This window comes from Monopterus albus, unplaced genomic scaffold (assembly GCF_001952655.1).
Source record: "Monopterus albus unplaced genomic scaffold, M_albus_1.0 scaffold54.1, whole genome shotgun sequence".
Lineage (NCBI taxonomy): Eukaryota > Metazoa > Chordata > Actinopteri > Synbranchiformes > Synbranchidae > Monopterus > Monopterus albus.
This window is the reverse complement of record NW_018127934.1, coordinates 1,006,700-1,023,110: the sequence shown is the minus strand read 5'-3', so window position 1 is coordinate 1,023,110 and position 16,411 is coordinate 1,006,700. Positions and strand designations below refer to the sequence as shown.

General features: G+C 38.8%; 1 protein-coding gene across 1 annotated transcript; it reads left to right on the top strand.

Moving 5' to 3' along the window:
• The first annotated feature begins 9,509 nt into the window (after positions 1-9,509).
• On the top strand, positions 9,510-10,813 carry LOC109961319 (alpha-1-macroglobulin-like). The gene is made up of 5 exons (XM_020602026.1): positions 9,510-9,518; positions 9,618-9,845; positions 10,264-10,327; positions 10,466-10,611; positions 10,754-10,813. Exons 2-5 carry the CDS (start codon positions 9,693-9,695, stop codon positions 10,811-10,813), a joined length of 423 nt encoding a protein of 140 aa, XP_020457682.1. The 5' UTR covers positions 9,510-9,518; positions 9,618-9,692.
• Positions 10,814-16,411: the final 5,598 nt, after the last annotated feature.

The following is a 16,411-nucleotide window of genomic DNA, read 5'->3' as shown; positions in this document are numbered from 1 at the left end:
TGGGTCACCCGGGAGGAGCTCAGAGTAGAACCGCTGCTCCTCCACATCGAGAGGAGCCAGCTGAGGTGGCTCGGGCATCTGTTTCGGATGTGTCGTGGCTAGAGTGTGATGCCGACTAAATTAATTCAGACAAACCATCCCAATTTAAAGGATCATTTAATATTACAATTATTCTTAATATAGTAGTATTTAAACAGATAATCTTGTAGTTAGGGAGATAGAGAACAGAGAACAGAGACTCTCCTCCTGCATTGTGATAGATAAAGCATTAAATAAGAAGGTTGTCAGAGCGCCAGTCAGTCAAGTAATTTGTTGTTGGTCCAGAGTCCTGTCAACCTACAGTCAGTCAGCGTATCCCTGGCCAGGTCTGAGCTCACTCAAGCCTGCCGCACCATCCTTAATTCTTCTCCTTCCTCTCTAACCCAGCTTTTTATCTGCTCGCACTTATACAGCCCTCCATGGCCTGAGCCATGAAGATGCGGTCCCATGCCAGCTACCCTCACACACCTTCTTCCGAGCATTGTGTAGACTGTCCAGTACATGAACTTCTAGGTCGCATTGACCTAGCGCACATTTCCTTTTTCTAAATCTGAACAGAGCACACAAACAGTTCACATAAGGCTACAGCTACAGTATATCCATTCCCTATTTGAGGAGGAAGTCACTCAGGATGTTGACCCATAGGTTAAACAAGGGGGACCCAGCCCAAGATATTCTTACCTGCGCCAGAAACAGATCAAGCTTCTGTACACACTTAGCTCAGCCTTACATCCTTACACAGCTAACACAAATACGTGTGCATTCCCCCAGAGGAGCTGGAGGAAGTGTCTGGAGAGAGGAAAGTCTGGGCATCTTTGCTTAGACTGCTGCCCCCATGACCTGGTTCCAGATAAGCAGAGGAAAATGGATGGATGGATGAAAGTACCAAGCATTTAAGACATCTGTTATCGACTGAATATAAAATATATTTATCTGTCATAACTTTGTGACACAGATTTCACTATGGCACTACATCTCATAATCCACCAATGAAATGAGAACAAAGGCCCTTTTAATTTTCAAAAAGGAGAGACTAAAGATTTAAAAAAAAGAAAGAAAAAAGATGCATTACTGAAAATAGAGTGAAGGGATTCTGAATTAAAATCACTGGCCTTGGGGCATAGTTCAGGCTTTTTAAAATGGATGTTGAGGGAATGAGTGACCAACAGAATATTAAAATTCTATGACCATAGAAGGCTCTCACACATTGGTAGACACATTTAGCATTTACCTCAAAATTATTTGGGAACAGGCTGTTACATAATGGTTACCTGGTAATAATGATAATATGCACACTTTGCAGATGGGGGTGGAGGGTGGGGGTATTATCACATTTAAAGAGAGCATTGTAGATATCATGGGGGTGGAAGAAACTAAATATGTTTACTAGTGGACTTGTGGTTTGTGGACTATAAAAATAAAGTCTGACAGATCACATGATTTTATATTCAAAACAGTATATGTCTTTGTTTGACATGCGATTATGTTAGAGTCACCAACTTTATATAGTGTGAACCGAATGATTGACATATCACCAACAGCATTTATTCAGTATGTGTGTGGATGTTTGCAGCTAAAGGAGACATTAAAGCTTCAATGGCAACTGGCTAAAACATGTCTATTAATGTTCTAATATTTAGAGTTGCCTTTCAGTTCTGCAGTAAAAATACAATTCATTTCATGGTTAAGCCATGTTTTAGTTACACAAAATTCAAATGATGAAACAATATCTTTCAGTAAATGACATTCACCAAGGCCACTTGGCACTGAGGCTTTCTATTGTGCCCTGATAAATATCTGTCTCCAATGTTCTAAAAGAATAGCATTTCCTTTAGTACACATTCCAGTTACTGTCTACAAACATGCTTCTTCTCAGCAGAACAAAACTCTCCCCTCGTCATACTACCAACACTTGTATTACTAATGCTACAGGTAGGTCTAACTAGCTATCACACTTTAAAAGGCAGCACTGAGGGAGGTACAGTAGCTCATAACTGGCAGCCTCTCTGCATAGTGAAGCAGAGCTGACAGATGGCCCAATCCCTTTGGTTGTATAGGGACAGTTCATTAAAAAAACACTGAGACAGAATGGCATGCTAGAGAACTGACACTGCTTTGAGTTGATTGCAAGGTCATCCAACTAGCCAGTTTCATGAAAATTTCATGTGTGAGGTACAAAAAAACTGACAGTTATAACAACAACCTCTCCCACCCTGAATTTACTCTGAGTTCTTTAATGAATTTTAAATTATTCACCAAACATTTTTTCAAAACAAACGTGTGATTAAAAAGCAAATACAGTTAGAATATACCGATCGGCCACAACATTATGACCACCTGCCTAATACTTTGTACACAGGAGTCAATGCAGCAGCTGGTTGGCATTTGTGTCATTCTGCAGCTCGCTGTGCATCTTTTGTGAATCTGTTTGCTTCCGTAATTACACTGTCAGGAAGAGAATTAATGGATCATCTATTTAGTGAAAAACTTGTGTGAAAGGAGTGAAAACTGTGATTGTGAGGACAAGTTTAGAGAGAATCTTTTAGACAAATTCAACAGCCTCCCTACTCAGTGAACTTTGAGTGTCCATGACCCTGTCGCTGGTTCACTGTTCGTCATTCCTTAGACCACTGTTGGTAGGTAAAACCACTGTAGACCAGGAACACCAATCAAGACCTGCAGTTTGGGAGGTGCTCTGACCCTGTCACCCAGCCATCACAGTTTGGCCCTTGTTAAAGTCACTCAGATCCTCTAGCCTGCCCATTTTTCCTGCTTCCAACACTGCAACTTTGAGGACTGAATGTTCACTTGCTGCACAGGTGACATTGTAATGAGACATTCAGCGTTATTCATATTCATCTGCCTGTGGTTATAATGTTATGGATGATTGCTGTATAAACTGTAGATATCGATTCATTTCACCAATACCTTTTTACCAAGATACTAAAAAAGATTAGAAATGAGCTAGACATTTCTGTTGCAGTTGTCCGATATTGACTCAGTTGAAAGATGTTTGAATGGGACTTGGGCACGGACGTAATAGGAGGCTGAACAACATCCCAAAGCACAGCACGCACACAGCATGTAACGTCTTTCTAACAGATGAAACGCATGAAGAAATCTGCATAAAACAGACAGATTGGAGCAACGTATAAACTGAAGTAGATGCATTGATATATCACTGATCCAGTACACCCACTTAGTTATCAGAAGCACAATGAAGCTCAATGTCAAATATTGCTGTGGCTTCTGTTTCCATGTCAGCAGCGGCAATTATTCCTGCAAAGCCACTGAACTGCAACTGCAGACAGAAATATAATACTTCAAATAAGCCATGCCAGAAACATCTTAGCAACCTGTGAATTATGTAAATGGCCCCTTACCAGACTACAGCATTTCCTCATTATATAGTATGCTTTGTACTGATGAATCTTGTGCCTGAAACCATGTAAGCCAGTTTGCCTGCCATTTGATAAGAGGTGTGCCTGAGACCTGAGGAACAAATGTCACAGAGCTCCTGTAAAGCCCATCATACTAGGTCAAAATGTAGATAGCTGGAATAGAAAGATAGATGGAAAGCACAGAGAAACTCCATTACGTTTATTATATTCTGAATGGGGCCGATTCTGAAGAAGTGAGCTGAAGAAGGCAGCTCACCATTGTTTCATCTGGTTTCTGCAGTTTCATCCCTCTCAAGGAAAAAAAAAAAGACTTGGTGATCTTGTAGAAACACACTAAAGAAGTTTGCAGTAGAGAGGCAAAATGTCATTCAAAATGCATTTATCTGACGCCCGGTGAAAATCCCTTAAAATAGTGTCGAGAGACTGATACAGCTCAGTGCTCACATCTAAAGACGGGCACCAACAGCTTAATAAGAATTTTTCATTTCCTCTTTATAAACACAAAGCCAGTTGCCTGAATATAAAAGCACACAGTTTATGCAGCTATTTTATTCATAGCACAATAGCAGTTCTGACTTGTCAGAAATATCTCAGTAAGGCATTTAGCAAAGAAAAATGAGGTTCTTGTAGCTTTACAGGCCATTTTAGTGCCATGCAAGTAAACTCTCAGTTTAGAATAAAAAACACTGCTGCTGTTTGTGATATTACTAATATTTGTTACAAGATAAAAGGATAGTGTATCTACCCAATCACCCCTCAAATATATGCAGAATTGTGATCATATTTTATGCTATCATTTAATCCAATATTAGATTACTTTACTACTGAGCTATCAGACAAATATCTTCAAATATTAAGGAGTATATCAGTATTTGAAAAGACTAATGAAACATAGGTGTAGATCATCAGAGGAGGTAATGAGCATGGTAAAGTCGGGGCAGAGAAGTTTTACAAAATAAAGCTCTGGTACAGGAAATAGACAGACACATGCATCCTTACCAGAGTCCCATGTTTATTTATCAGGGTTATGTAAGTAAGATACACAAAGTGTTGCAAATACTGTGTCATTACAAAGTTTTTCTTGGCAGTAGTGAATCCTGGTAACATGATTTTTTCATTTTTTTCAAGGACAATAATTCAAAAGATGATGAAGTACTTCAAAGTAATACAATGCGGGACATGGCAAAAGTACAATGAAATAAACTAAATATTTTAAATTTAAAAATATGATTTTCCTGCCACATCAGTGAACAGTGTTGAAACTGTGCTAGTTGTGACATCACAACCCAACCTTGAAATGAGATAAGCGAGGGAGTGACAGCTCTATGCTGCGAACGTAGGGAGTGTTACTCAGATTGATGAACATAGTTATACTAAAGCTAAGCAAGTTGGCTCAGACTACATTTGAAGAAAATGAGTCACTTTGTTAGGATCATGATCCTACCATACTGGAACATCCGGTTGAAATCGCAACGCTACAACAGCAGGTTCCTCTGACTTGTCTGACTAAGTCAGTAAACAAAAGGCTTTACAGCCACACACAAATGGAGTGAGGAGGGGGCAGACTCAATATTGTTTCCTAGCTCCCTTCTTCAATGCTTTTAGGATTTACAGAGAAAATGAAAGGGCTGGGATTAAATTAAACAACCAAGATGATTCTTTTACACTTCATTATAACAAGCACCTTTTGCCTCGCTCAACACATTGTCACAACTCACTTATCATTGCTTCCTTGTCTTCCCCCGGCTCACCTCCGGGTTCTGCCACATCATCCACCTCCTGTCCAACATTTACTAGCCCTGTCAAGCACATTCTGCACCATGAGGCCTACTAATATTGAAGATGACAGAAAGGGAGAGCAGTTCTCCTTTGCCTGGACAGGCATGACTGATAAGGTCAGCAAGGGCACTAAAAAAAGTTTGTCTCTGCCTGGCAACAACCTGACACAAGCCCAGATTAACTTGCTCTCAAACTAATATTTGGTTAGAACAAAACAATGGACTCTGACCTCATTCAGAGGTGGGGAAGCCATTCCTGTTCCTTTATTAAAAACATGCTGCATGATAAAAATATTGTGCTGGCTTTCTGATGATGTTGCAGAACATTTAGCCTTTGGATCAGTTTTGACTCTATACTGCGATTATTGCTGGTGATTTTAAAACATATATTGAGAAACCCGAAGGACAGCAGTGCTAAAGTATTTTCCTGCATTCGACTGACTCAGCATATGATATTATAAATGGCGGCAGCACTATACAATAGATTTATTTACTCTATGATTGAGGTGACCGCTGTTTGTTGTTCATAAAATTGCTGTGCTTGTGTGCAAATATAATGCCCAGTTTAAATCTAATGAAGTCATAAAACACTGAGAACACCAGACCACATTTATTTAGAACTTTTCTACATCATCTGCTTTTACTTTGGCCTCTGCCATTGATTTTTATAAATAATTTACACTGTAGTTACAAAGTTACACAAGTTTTACTGATACCAGTGTTGCTGGAAGAGTTCAACAACAAAATTTCCACAGCCAAACAGAAATGTTCAAAAATGAAAGTGTTTGAAACCAAGTTTTCCTAACTTCAGTTTTTGAGCACAGGAAGGCAGGAGGGCCAGCGCAGTGAAACAATTTTTATAATGGTAACAATGACAAAGGTGTGCAGGTAGGCAATCTGATAAACAATCTGGATCCAATCAAGTGGAAATGGACCAGTATATATGTTTGGATGGTAATGGAGAAAATGGGAACAGGTGTGTAGGTGGGTAGGGAAGATCTGGTGATCGAGAATAGAGATGCATTTCAGTTAAATCTGCACATATGTAGTGTTCACACTGGAGCCACATATACAGTGGTGTGAAAAAGTGTTTGCCCCCTTACTGATTTCTTATCTTTTTGCATGTTTGTCACACTGTAATGTTTCAGATCGTCAAACAAATTTATATATTAGTCAAAGATAACACAAGTAAACACATCATGCAGTTTTTAAATGAAGGTTTTTATTATTAAGGGAAAACAAAATCCAAAACTATAGAGCCCTGTGTGAACAAGTGTTTGCCCCCCTGTCAAAACACTGGTTTATCGCACCTGAGTTCAATTTCTCTTGCCACACCTGTTCGCAATCAAGAAATCACTTAAATAGGACCTGCCTGACAAAGTGAAGTAGACCAAAAGATCCTCAAAAGCTAGACATCATGCCGAGATCCAAAGAAATTCAAAAACAAATGAGAAAGAGAATAATGGAGCTCTATCAGTCCGGAAAAGGTTATAAAGCCATTTCTAAAGCTTGGGGACTGCAGCGAACCACAGTGAGAGCCATTATCCACAAATGGCGAAAACATGGAACAGTGGAGAACCTTCCCAGGAGTGGCCAGCCGACCAAAATTACCCCAAGAGCGCAGCGACAACTCATCCAAGAGGTCACAAAAGACCCCACAACAACATCCAAAGAACTGCAGGCCTCACTTGCCTCAGTTAAGCTGAGTGTTCATGACTCCACCATAAGAAAGAGACTGGGCAAAAATGGTTTGCATGGCAGAGTTCCAAGACGAAAACCACTGCTGAGCAAAAAGAACATAAAGGCTCGTCTCAGTTTTGCCAGAAAACATCTTGATGATCCCCAAGACTTTTGGGATAATACTCTGTGGACAGACGAGACAAAAGTTGAACTTTTTGGAAGGTGTGTGTCCCATTATGTGTGGCGTAAAAGTAACACCGCATTTCAGAAAAAGAACATCATACCAACAGTAAAATATGGTGGTGGTAGTGGGATGGTCTGGGGCTGTTTTGCTGCTTCAGGCCCTGGAAGACTTGCTGTGATAAATGGAACCATGAATTCTGCTGTGTACCAAAATATCCTGAAGGAGAATGTCCGGCCATCCGTTTGTGACCTCAAGCTGAAGCGAACTTGGGTTCTGCAGCAGGACAATGATCCAAAGCACACCAGCAAGTCCACTTCTGAATGGCTGAAGAAAAACCTATTTAAGTGATTTCTTGATTGCGAACAGGTGTGGCAGTAATCGGGCATGGGTGTGGCTAGAGAAATTGAACTGAGGTGCGATAAACCAGAGGTAAGTTATGTTTTGACAGGGGGGGCAAACACTTATTCACACAGGGCCATATAGTTTTGGATTTTGCTTTCCCTTAATAATAAAAACCTTCATTTAAAAACTGCATGATGTGTTTACTTGTGTTATCTTTGACTAATATATAAATTTGTTTGACGATCTGAAACATTACAGTGTGACAAACATGCAAAAAGATAAGAAATCAGTAAGGGGGCAAACACTTTTTCACACCACTGTATGTACTGAACATGAATATTGAAACATCAACACACAAAAAGATCGAATCTCACAAGAAAACTGGCTTGTAATGTGAACATGATCTAGAAAACGTGGGCAGATGGATCTTGGAGTAGATGATTGGGACAGGAAGGAAAATGGCAAAAAACACAGGCAGAATGGCCAAAACAAACATGGCTTTCTTCTTCAAAATGGAGCAAAACTAAACTTAGCTGTCTGTTCCCATGTGCAATTGACTGCTGTTACCCTACAGTAATTGCTGAAATCATTATCTTTCTCTCTCTCTTACACACAATTTTCAAGGGACCAAGATTATTCCTAGCCAAGACATCCTTCAGCTGTGCTTATAATTTTGTCACAATAGTGTGTGCTGTCTTAGAAAAGCCAGTTCCCACTGGGCTTCTGCTGAATTTACAGGAGAATCTCCTTCAACAGTGCTCTTTCAACTAGTAGCCTTGAGGTAATGATATTGATATTAAGTCTAATATAGTCAGAGAATACAGTATACACTCACCAGCCAGTTTATTAAGTACACCTGTACAATTGTATACAAGTCAATGCACCACTTCTGCCTTAACATCTGTGTTAATGAAACCCAAAATGTCTGTTTTTGGTGAAATTTCCATAAATGTATGACTGCAATTATATGTTTATTATTGAGGTCACAGTTAAAGTTGGTGTTGTATTGGACTACATTATATTCAGAGGTGTCTCTATATTTTTGTCCTCCTCAGCTGCATACATGAGACATTCAGATTAATAGAAACACCTTTGAATATAATGTAGTCCAGTACAACGCCACCTTTAACAATGACTTCAATAATAAACACATAATATAATTTACACATTTATGACAAAATCACCAAAATAAACATTTTGAGCTTCATAAATACAGATGATAAGGCAGAAGTGTTGCACTGAATTGCATACAATTGTACAGGTGTACCTAATAACGAAGTCGGTGAGTGTACATCACCCACTAATCCGCCCATAGTATGCCGGCATTAACGTTCCAGGACATCTCTTACTATGTAAAGCTTCATGAATATAAACATTTAAATCCTGTATTACAAGATTAGACTCTCCTTTTTGGTCATTGCAGTCATTTTCAGAAAGAATGCCTTATTGTAACAATACTCCACATAAAGTTTCTCAGTGGATGGAGATTTGTGCATTCCATACATACAGGTGAACATGTAAACACCTGGCTTACTCTTTAGTCCTGTGGTACATTGTTGACACGTCCAGGGTGTTACCACTCTATTTTACTGTTTAATTTCTATGTGTGAGAAGAATCTTATTGTTGATTAATTTGAATAAACATTGTTTAAAGGTGTCTGCATCAAGCTCTTGTTTATATATACTAGAATAAACCGGAGACCAGATGATAGACAGTCACTGAAGCATACAATGAATTGTATCTGTCTGTATGCTTTCACAGTCAGTATACTTCCACAGTAGATAATTAATCCTGGCTAATGAATGATGAATAGCTTGTCTGCATGGCTGACAATAGAAAATCCATAGACAATTAACCAAGGGATTAAATTTAACAGTGTTCAAATAAGATAAACACAGATCCTCTTGGCCTGTTATTTTCAGGATTATATTGGTACTTAGAATAGTAGTAAATCTCATGAGACTGTACCAAATGTATGTAATTATGAAGGACTGTCAGATTTGCCCAGCTACACCTTCCTCTCTTCTTTTTCCTCACACTAGCCTAGCCCTTGCACTGATTACACTATTCAACACACCTACATCCACCTCCAAGTAAGTTAGAAACAATAGTGAATTTACAATCTGTACACCAATTAGCAAAGTTTTATATATAAACCACCTTGACCTCATAATATGTGTACTCCAATCTAGGTCAGCACCACACCAACACTGGGATACCCCGGTTATAGAGTTCCATACTATGAGGCTCAAGATCAAATACTGTCTATGGCTCAACCTCCCTCTCCTGATACTGCAACAGTCAGCTTCCTGGAGGTGGTGAAGAAGAATGACCCACTTCCCTGTGACAAAGAACAGGACATCTTCATCCGGTACACTATAGTTGGAGAGGTTCACAGATTTGTGGATTTGATGTATCTGGTGAGTGGCATATGGACTGTTCATCAGTTTGTCATCAGGTCTCTCAGAGACACAGCACAGTTGTTTTTAAAATAACCATATCAATTATTGGCGTCTGTTCTTAAAGGAACACTCCTAGGTTTAAGGAGATGGCAGCATTGATCAGCTTACCTGCCATGTGAGGAGACTGGAGATGCCAAAATGTTTGTTATTAATCTAAGTGGCAACAATTTAGCGTGCACTACGTTCATATGAGACTATGACCAAGTACTGGTTGGCCTGCTCACATGAAGTGCACTGCTATAACATGATTTTGAGATGGAATTTAGCATCATTATTTGTGAAAATAAAAAAATCAGTATCCAGACAGTGTTGTAATTTGCTGTTGAAATAATTGTACTGCTGTACTACTCATTCCATTTCCTCTCAAATTCCCCAGGTCTTGTCCAGAGGAGCTATCTCTCTGCAAGGACTTAAAAGGTTACAAATCGGTGATAAATCAGGTGGGCAAAGACTGGCTTTAATTATGAGTTCAGGGACTGACATTTTAAATTGACGCTTAATTAGCATGATCAGATTTCTGAACTGCTGCTTTATTAACATTCGGAGGCATGTGAATCATAACAGCTGGTTTGTTTCAGTAACTGAGGGTGAGGTGTCCTTCAAGTTGAAAGTGTCTCCAAAGATGGCGCCAGTTGTTCAGATTGTCGCTTACGTCGTCCTGCCCAGTGAGACGGTGATCGCCAACAGTGCTGACTTCCCCACTGAGAAATGCTTCAGTAACAAGGTTGGTATAAGAAGACGTGCATCTAAAACTCCACTGGCCCGGTGTTTGTTGTAACATCTTCCTCTCCCGTCAACATGCACTGCACCGGCATACTGAGACATTCTTCCTCTGTGGCTACATGAACGGGACATTGTTCCTGCAGGACAACAGATGGAACAAAGGGGCTTGTGGGTTTCACGCCACTGCTCCAGTCATAAGTTAATATGGCCACATTCATCTGTGATTGGCTCTTTTTAAAAGGGCAACGGGTTTTCCCTTTTTCCCCACAGTCTCAACTTGTTTTTATACTGGTTACACACACAGGACTAAGCAGAGATGAGTTAAGATGCACATCCACATCACAGATCTTCCCCTGTGCATCCTCTCTCTTCCCCTCCACTTAGCAACACCCCAAGTTGGCAGTTTCATGTTGAGTTTACTTTACTTTTAAGAGCAAGTAAATATTGAAGATCTGCTCAAATGCTGGAGTTAAACTCAAATCTCTGGCTTTGATTTAAAGTCTGTGTTACACCTGTACATAATATTTCCTAAATTTTCCATGTACTTTGTAGCTATTATTTAAAATTTCAAATTGTGGCAAATCATTTGTGACCATTTAATGATACTGATTTGAATACATACCAGTGGCACTGTGAGGAAAAAGTCCATTTATTTTGAAAAGAGAAGACTAATAAAAAGATATATTTCTCTATATGAAATTTGTTATGCATTAACATATCAAAATAAGCATGTGCACATGGATCCCTTCTGTTTAAGATAAACAGAAAAGACTAACTTCAACTTCACGATATATACATTTTATGTGAAAAAGATGTTGCTTTCTGATTGGTCCAAAACTGTTGGGGAGCAATTGTAGTTTAAACTTAATTGTCCCAAGATTGGTCCTTCAGTCCGTCCATCCTCCAATCATCCTCTCTGCTCCAATGGTTGTGGACAGCACAGGGAGGAAATTCTACTGTCTGAATTCCTACACTCACTTCTTTCTTTGTTACACTATATGTGACATGGCTTCCCGTTTGACTAATTAAACTGTCTTGCCTGTGTGTGTCTGTATATTGGCCTGCCTTTGAAGTTGCTTCCTCTTCCTGGCTTAGATCTAGTCTCTTGTTCATTACCCTTGGTGTCTCAGTGACCCCAAATTCCCTGGCCTCTTCAGCCAGGTGGTGATAATAAAGTAACTGTGGACCCTCCTGGTCAAAGCTGTAAAATCTAATGAGATTTCAGTGTTTTAGTAAACCAGTCTCCCTTGATGTTAAACAGTGCTCCAGTTTGCTTAGACAGTAAATACTAACCAGTGATTCAGTGTACACATAGGGTGATATGTAACTACATAAACATAAACACAACTGTGAGATTAAAGTATATAAACTTATGTATGCCATATAATAAAAACCCTAACTAATTATATTCATTTCTATCTTAAAAATGAAAATCACCCTAACAATTCAACAGTATTTATTGTGATTGGCTATGGATTTTATACACTTCACTTTTAAACAACTTGATTTATGTTTACAAATATTTATTCAGTCCAACATAGCTGCAAGAGCATAGCAGTTTTGTTGATATGGAAATGTACATAATTCATCCCATCCATCATTTGTTTTTTGGTTAATTGGGAGTTTCGGCACCCTTTTGTCTTCCTTGCTAAAATCTCTCTGTAATTACATCCAGAATAATCACAGTCTGAGGCACCTGGTATAGTAAATTAAATATGCAAGACTTAACTAAAGTAAAATTTTTGCGTTTACATTCCTGCACTCAAATCAACTCCTCAATAGGACAAAGATTAGCTTAAACATTACACTTAATATTATCCATTAATAGTCTGTCTTCCTTACTGCCTTTCTGTCTCATCACAGTAGAAAAACACGGGTGATAACTGCTATAATAACATTAATGATGGCTCTGCTTATATGGAGAAGTGAAAATATGTCACTGTGTTGAATGTTGGGACAGGGGTGCCATTTTTGGAAGTAAGTGTCCTCACTCCCAGGTGCTTCTTGTCAAGCTAATGAAGAGGCTCCTTGATTAACCATGATGGTGACTGAGTTTGTGGCTACCTTTCTGAGATCCTCAAAGTACTTTAAGGGAAAAATAAACTTGACATTTTACTATCAACATGTCAGAAGTCACATTCCAAGTAATTAAAGTTTAAGTTAATATTTACTTATGGTGCTGGTGTTTATTGAGATCCATTACACTGAAATACAAAAGCTTATTTAAAAGCAAAATACCTGTCAGGGTGAGTACTTCATTCTTCACATCGTCACGATGGTGAATCACACCATCATGTACAGTATAGGTTACTGTAATTTTCACTGCAGAGTGAACCTGAAAAGCAAACAAGATCAGTGTAGCTTTTTGTGGTGGTTAGTGAGCTCAGAGTCAGGAGTAGTGACAATGTCACATGCATTCACAGAAACTCATTCAAAATTTCATAGCTAATTACCTCTGTTATCACATGACGTCACTGTTCAGGGTGACAATTCATTGCATTAATTAATTATAGGTCAGATTTGAGGCCACACAACTTATCAAATGGATCAAATTAGGAGAGATGGCAAATTTGGTTCCATAATCAGACATTTAACTTGGTTTTGATTACACATAATCACATGGGCATCCAGTGAACTTTTCCTCAGTGACAGTAGTTTTAGATTAAGCTCACCGACAAGATGTAGACATCTGCAGCAATATGTTTTATAAAGTCACAATGTTATGAAAACTACAAAGCCTGAAGTAACTGTTTACATGAGCACAAAGTGCAGACAAACCTTGGCATCGCAATTTAATAAGCCATATTCAGACTTCTGTGAAATTACACTTGTGGGTCTTGAGGAAAAATTCTTATAGCCTGCCTTTTATGCAAATAAAGAAAAAGGTTGCAAGAATAACGTATGGTGTTTACAGTGAATTATGCTGCCCACAATGCATATTCAGCATATAGAAGGTACTCAGTAACGGATGATGATGCTGTACATCTCTCTTAGTTTGAAAAAAATGTGATCCATACATAACCAGATGTTTCAGAGACCTCATGGCTTGCATGGATGGATCCTTTCAAATTGGGAGCTTAAAGAAAAGGTTTTAAATTACCCAACAGCTGCAGGCAGATGTTGGGAACGGGTTGAAAACACTATAATTTTCTTTCATCTGTGAAGCAATGAATGTGGCAGATATGTAAATTGTTACAAATGGCTGAGGAGAACTGACTGGAGTTTTCACACGTCCAATCAAACCTGTTGAGGAGGAAGCAAAATGCTTTTGACTATTAATTTCTGCCATTAGAGGAATTACTTGTCAGTTATTAATCACTAAAACAAATCTATTCAGTGTTGCATTAGCATAAAAATCTGGGGCACTAATAAAACATTTGTTCCAAGAAGTGCAGAAGGTGTAAACCACCAGACATGAAGTGTTGGTAGCACAAGTACTAAGTTTTATGCTTCCTTTCCTTTCCCACCACTGCGGTGGGTAAGAGGCTGTTCTAAAAACGACTGACCTGCCAAGTGGCCTGACACAGACCAGCAGACAAGCACTCCTAAGCCATATGTAGTAGACAAGGTTTGCTGTGTAACAGTTGCCTTATTTAGTGGTGAAAAGCCATGCCTGTTTTTAGAATGGAACAACACCTTCGAAACACTGCTATTTTGCAGGACATCATGTCAAAAACACGGCAGCATCTTTCAACTCCTAATCATATAGATTCAGTGTTTACTCTGACTGAAACCAGAAATTCCACTGAAAAATAAATGATTCCATACTTGTATTTCTTGATCAGCAAACATAACTGATTACTTAAATATGACATGGTCAGGTCAAAAGTTTTAGAATGCCCCAATTTTCCCAGTGTTTTTTTCTTTTCTTTTTTGGTCAGGTCAAAAGTTTTAGAACGCCCCAATTTTCCCAGTGGTTTTTTCTTTTCTTTTTTTTCTTTTTTTTTTTTTTTTTACATGTAAGCAGTTAAATTAAGAAAGTCACCAAAAACTGGAAAAAGTGCATACATTTCTTATTGTGGTGGGAAAACCACTTAACCAGATGTAAAATGAAAAAAAAAACCCCACTGTCTTTGATGTATTTATTAATAAGTAAGAAACAGATATAGAATGCAATTAAAGGTCAGAGGTCAAAGGTAATTTTACTTATCCCCAAGGGAAAATTTGTTGTGCAGCCAGTGGCACAGATACATTCATTGTCACATCACACTTATATCATCATGTAAATCATAAAGACATAAGACACACAGAAACAAACCATGATAAATAAGTTATATTGTTACAATGACTTATTTAAAAAGCCGATGGCAGCTGGGGTAAAAGAGTTCTTGAATCTGTTCGTTCTGCTTCTTGGTAGATTATATCTACGTCCAGAAGGGAGCAATCAATATTTCAGCTGGAAGGTCACGAGTCTAAACCCTCACACAGAGTGATTAGAGTCTGACCCTGAGCACATAGTACAGATATTTTATACGGAGCTGGGTAAAGCTTGCAAAGACAGGAGAAAACCCAGGTACAGCTGCAGTGACTGGCCCTGTGGTTTGCTTCCTGTTATACAGATGTTTGTGCACAATCAACTAAAATTCTTAAAAATACAGAGAAGTGGGAAAGGTTAATGTTTGAGTAGAAGGTCCACAGTCTTAGCAGTTTGCATTGAATGTGTCACTTCCCCATATGGATCTGCATCAGCTTCACGAGGACATATAGTATATGGTAAAATTAACTATAAAAACAGTTACAGAAGATAAATTTGACCTTTGACATTACACATGACCTTTTCAGGGATCCAGTAATAGACTTTTTTTCTGCAGCAGTGGAAGAAAATTAATCTTTGAAAATTGATGCAAACAATTCCTACAGGTGTCCCAATGTTTGGTAATGATTTATAACAAGAAGCTCTATCTGTTCAAAGGCAGTGTTGAGAAAGACTGTTACTGCTCCCTCTGAAGCATTCATCTATCCATTATCCATACCGCTTATTCATGGAGCCAATCCCAGCTGACATTGGGCAAGAGGCAGGGTACACTGGACAGGTCGCCAGTCTATTACAGGGCTGACATGTAGACAAACAACCACACTCACTCACAGGGGCAATTTAGACTCACCAGTCAACATAAATTGCATGTCTTTGGACTGTGGAAGGAAGCCAGAGTACCTGGAGAGAACCCATTAAGGCACAGGGAAAACATGCATACTCCGCACAGAAAGTCCCCGTACAAGCGCACCACATCTGCGGGAACCTCTGCAACAGTGTTGTCTATCTCAACAATATTTGAATCAAACTGTAGAAAAAAATGCCACGAATATGTTTGGCTGCTGAATTACCTGTACACAGGCTAGAAGACTGCAATGAGCAGCAGAGACAAGCTACTCCATACCTGCTGCCTTATTTAGCCGTGCTCACTCTAGAGGAAAATAATAGTTTAATATAACAATGATGAATAATTGAACAACCTTAGGTTATATGAGCTTGTGAAATCAATATCCAAGCTTGATATATGTTGACATTTTCAATTAGTTTAAACAAGTAGAAGCAGAGAGAATAAGGTCTGAGCATATTACTTCACATTACAAAATAAATGGGATATGATTGAATGCACTTTGAGGAACATTTCTTATTCAAATCAAATCAAATCAAATTTTATTTGTATAGCGCCAAATCACAACAAAAGTCATTTCAGGACACTTTACAAAGTAAGGTCTAGACCTTACTGTTATCAATATTATTAAATAGGGAAAACCCAACAAATCCCCCTTGAGCAAGCACTTGGCGACAGTGGGGAGGAAAAACTCCCTTTAAC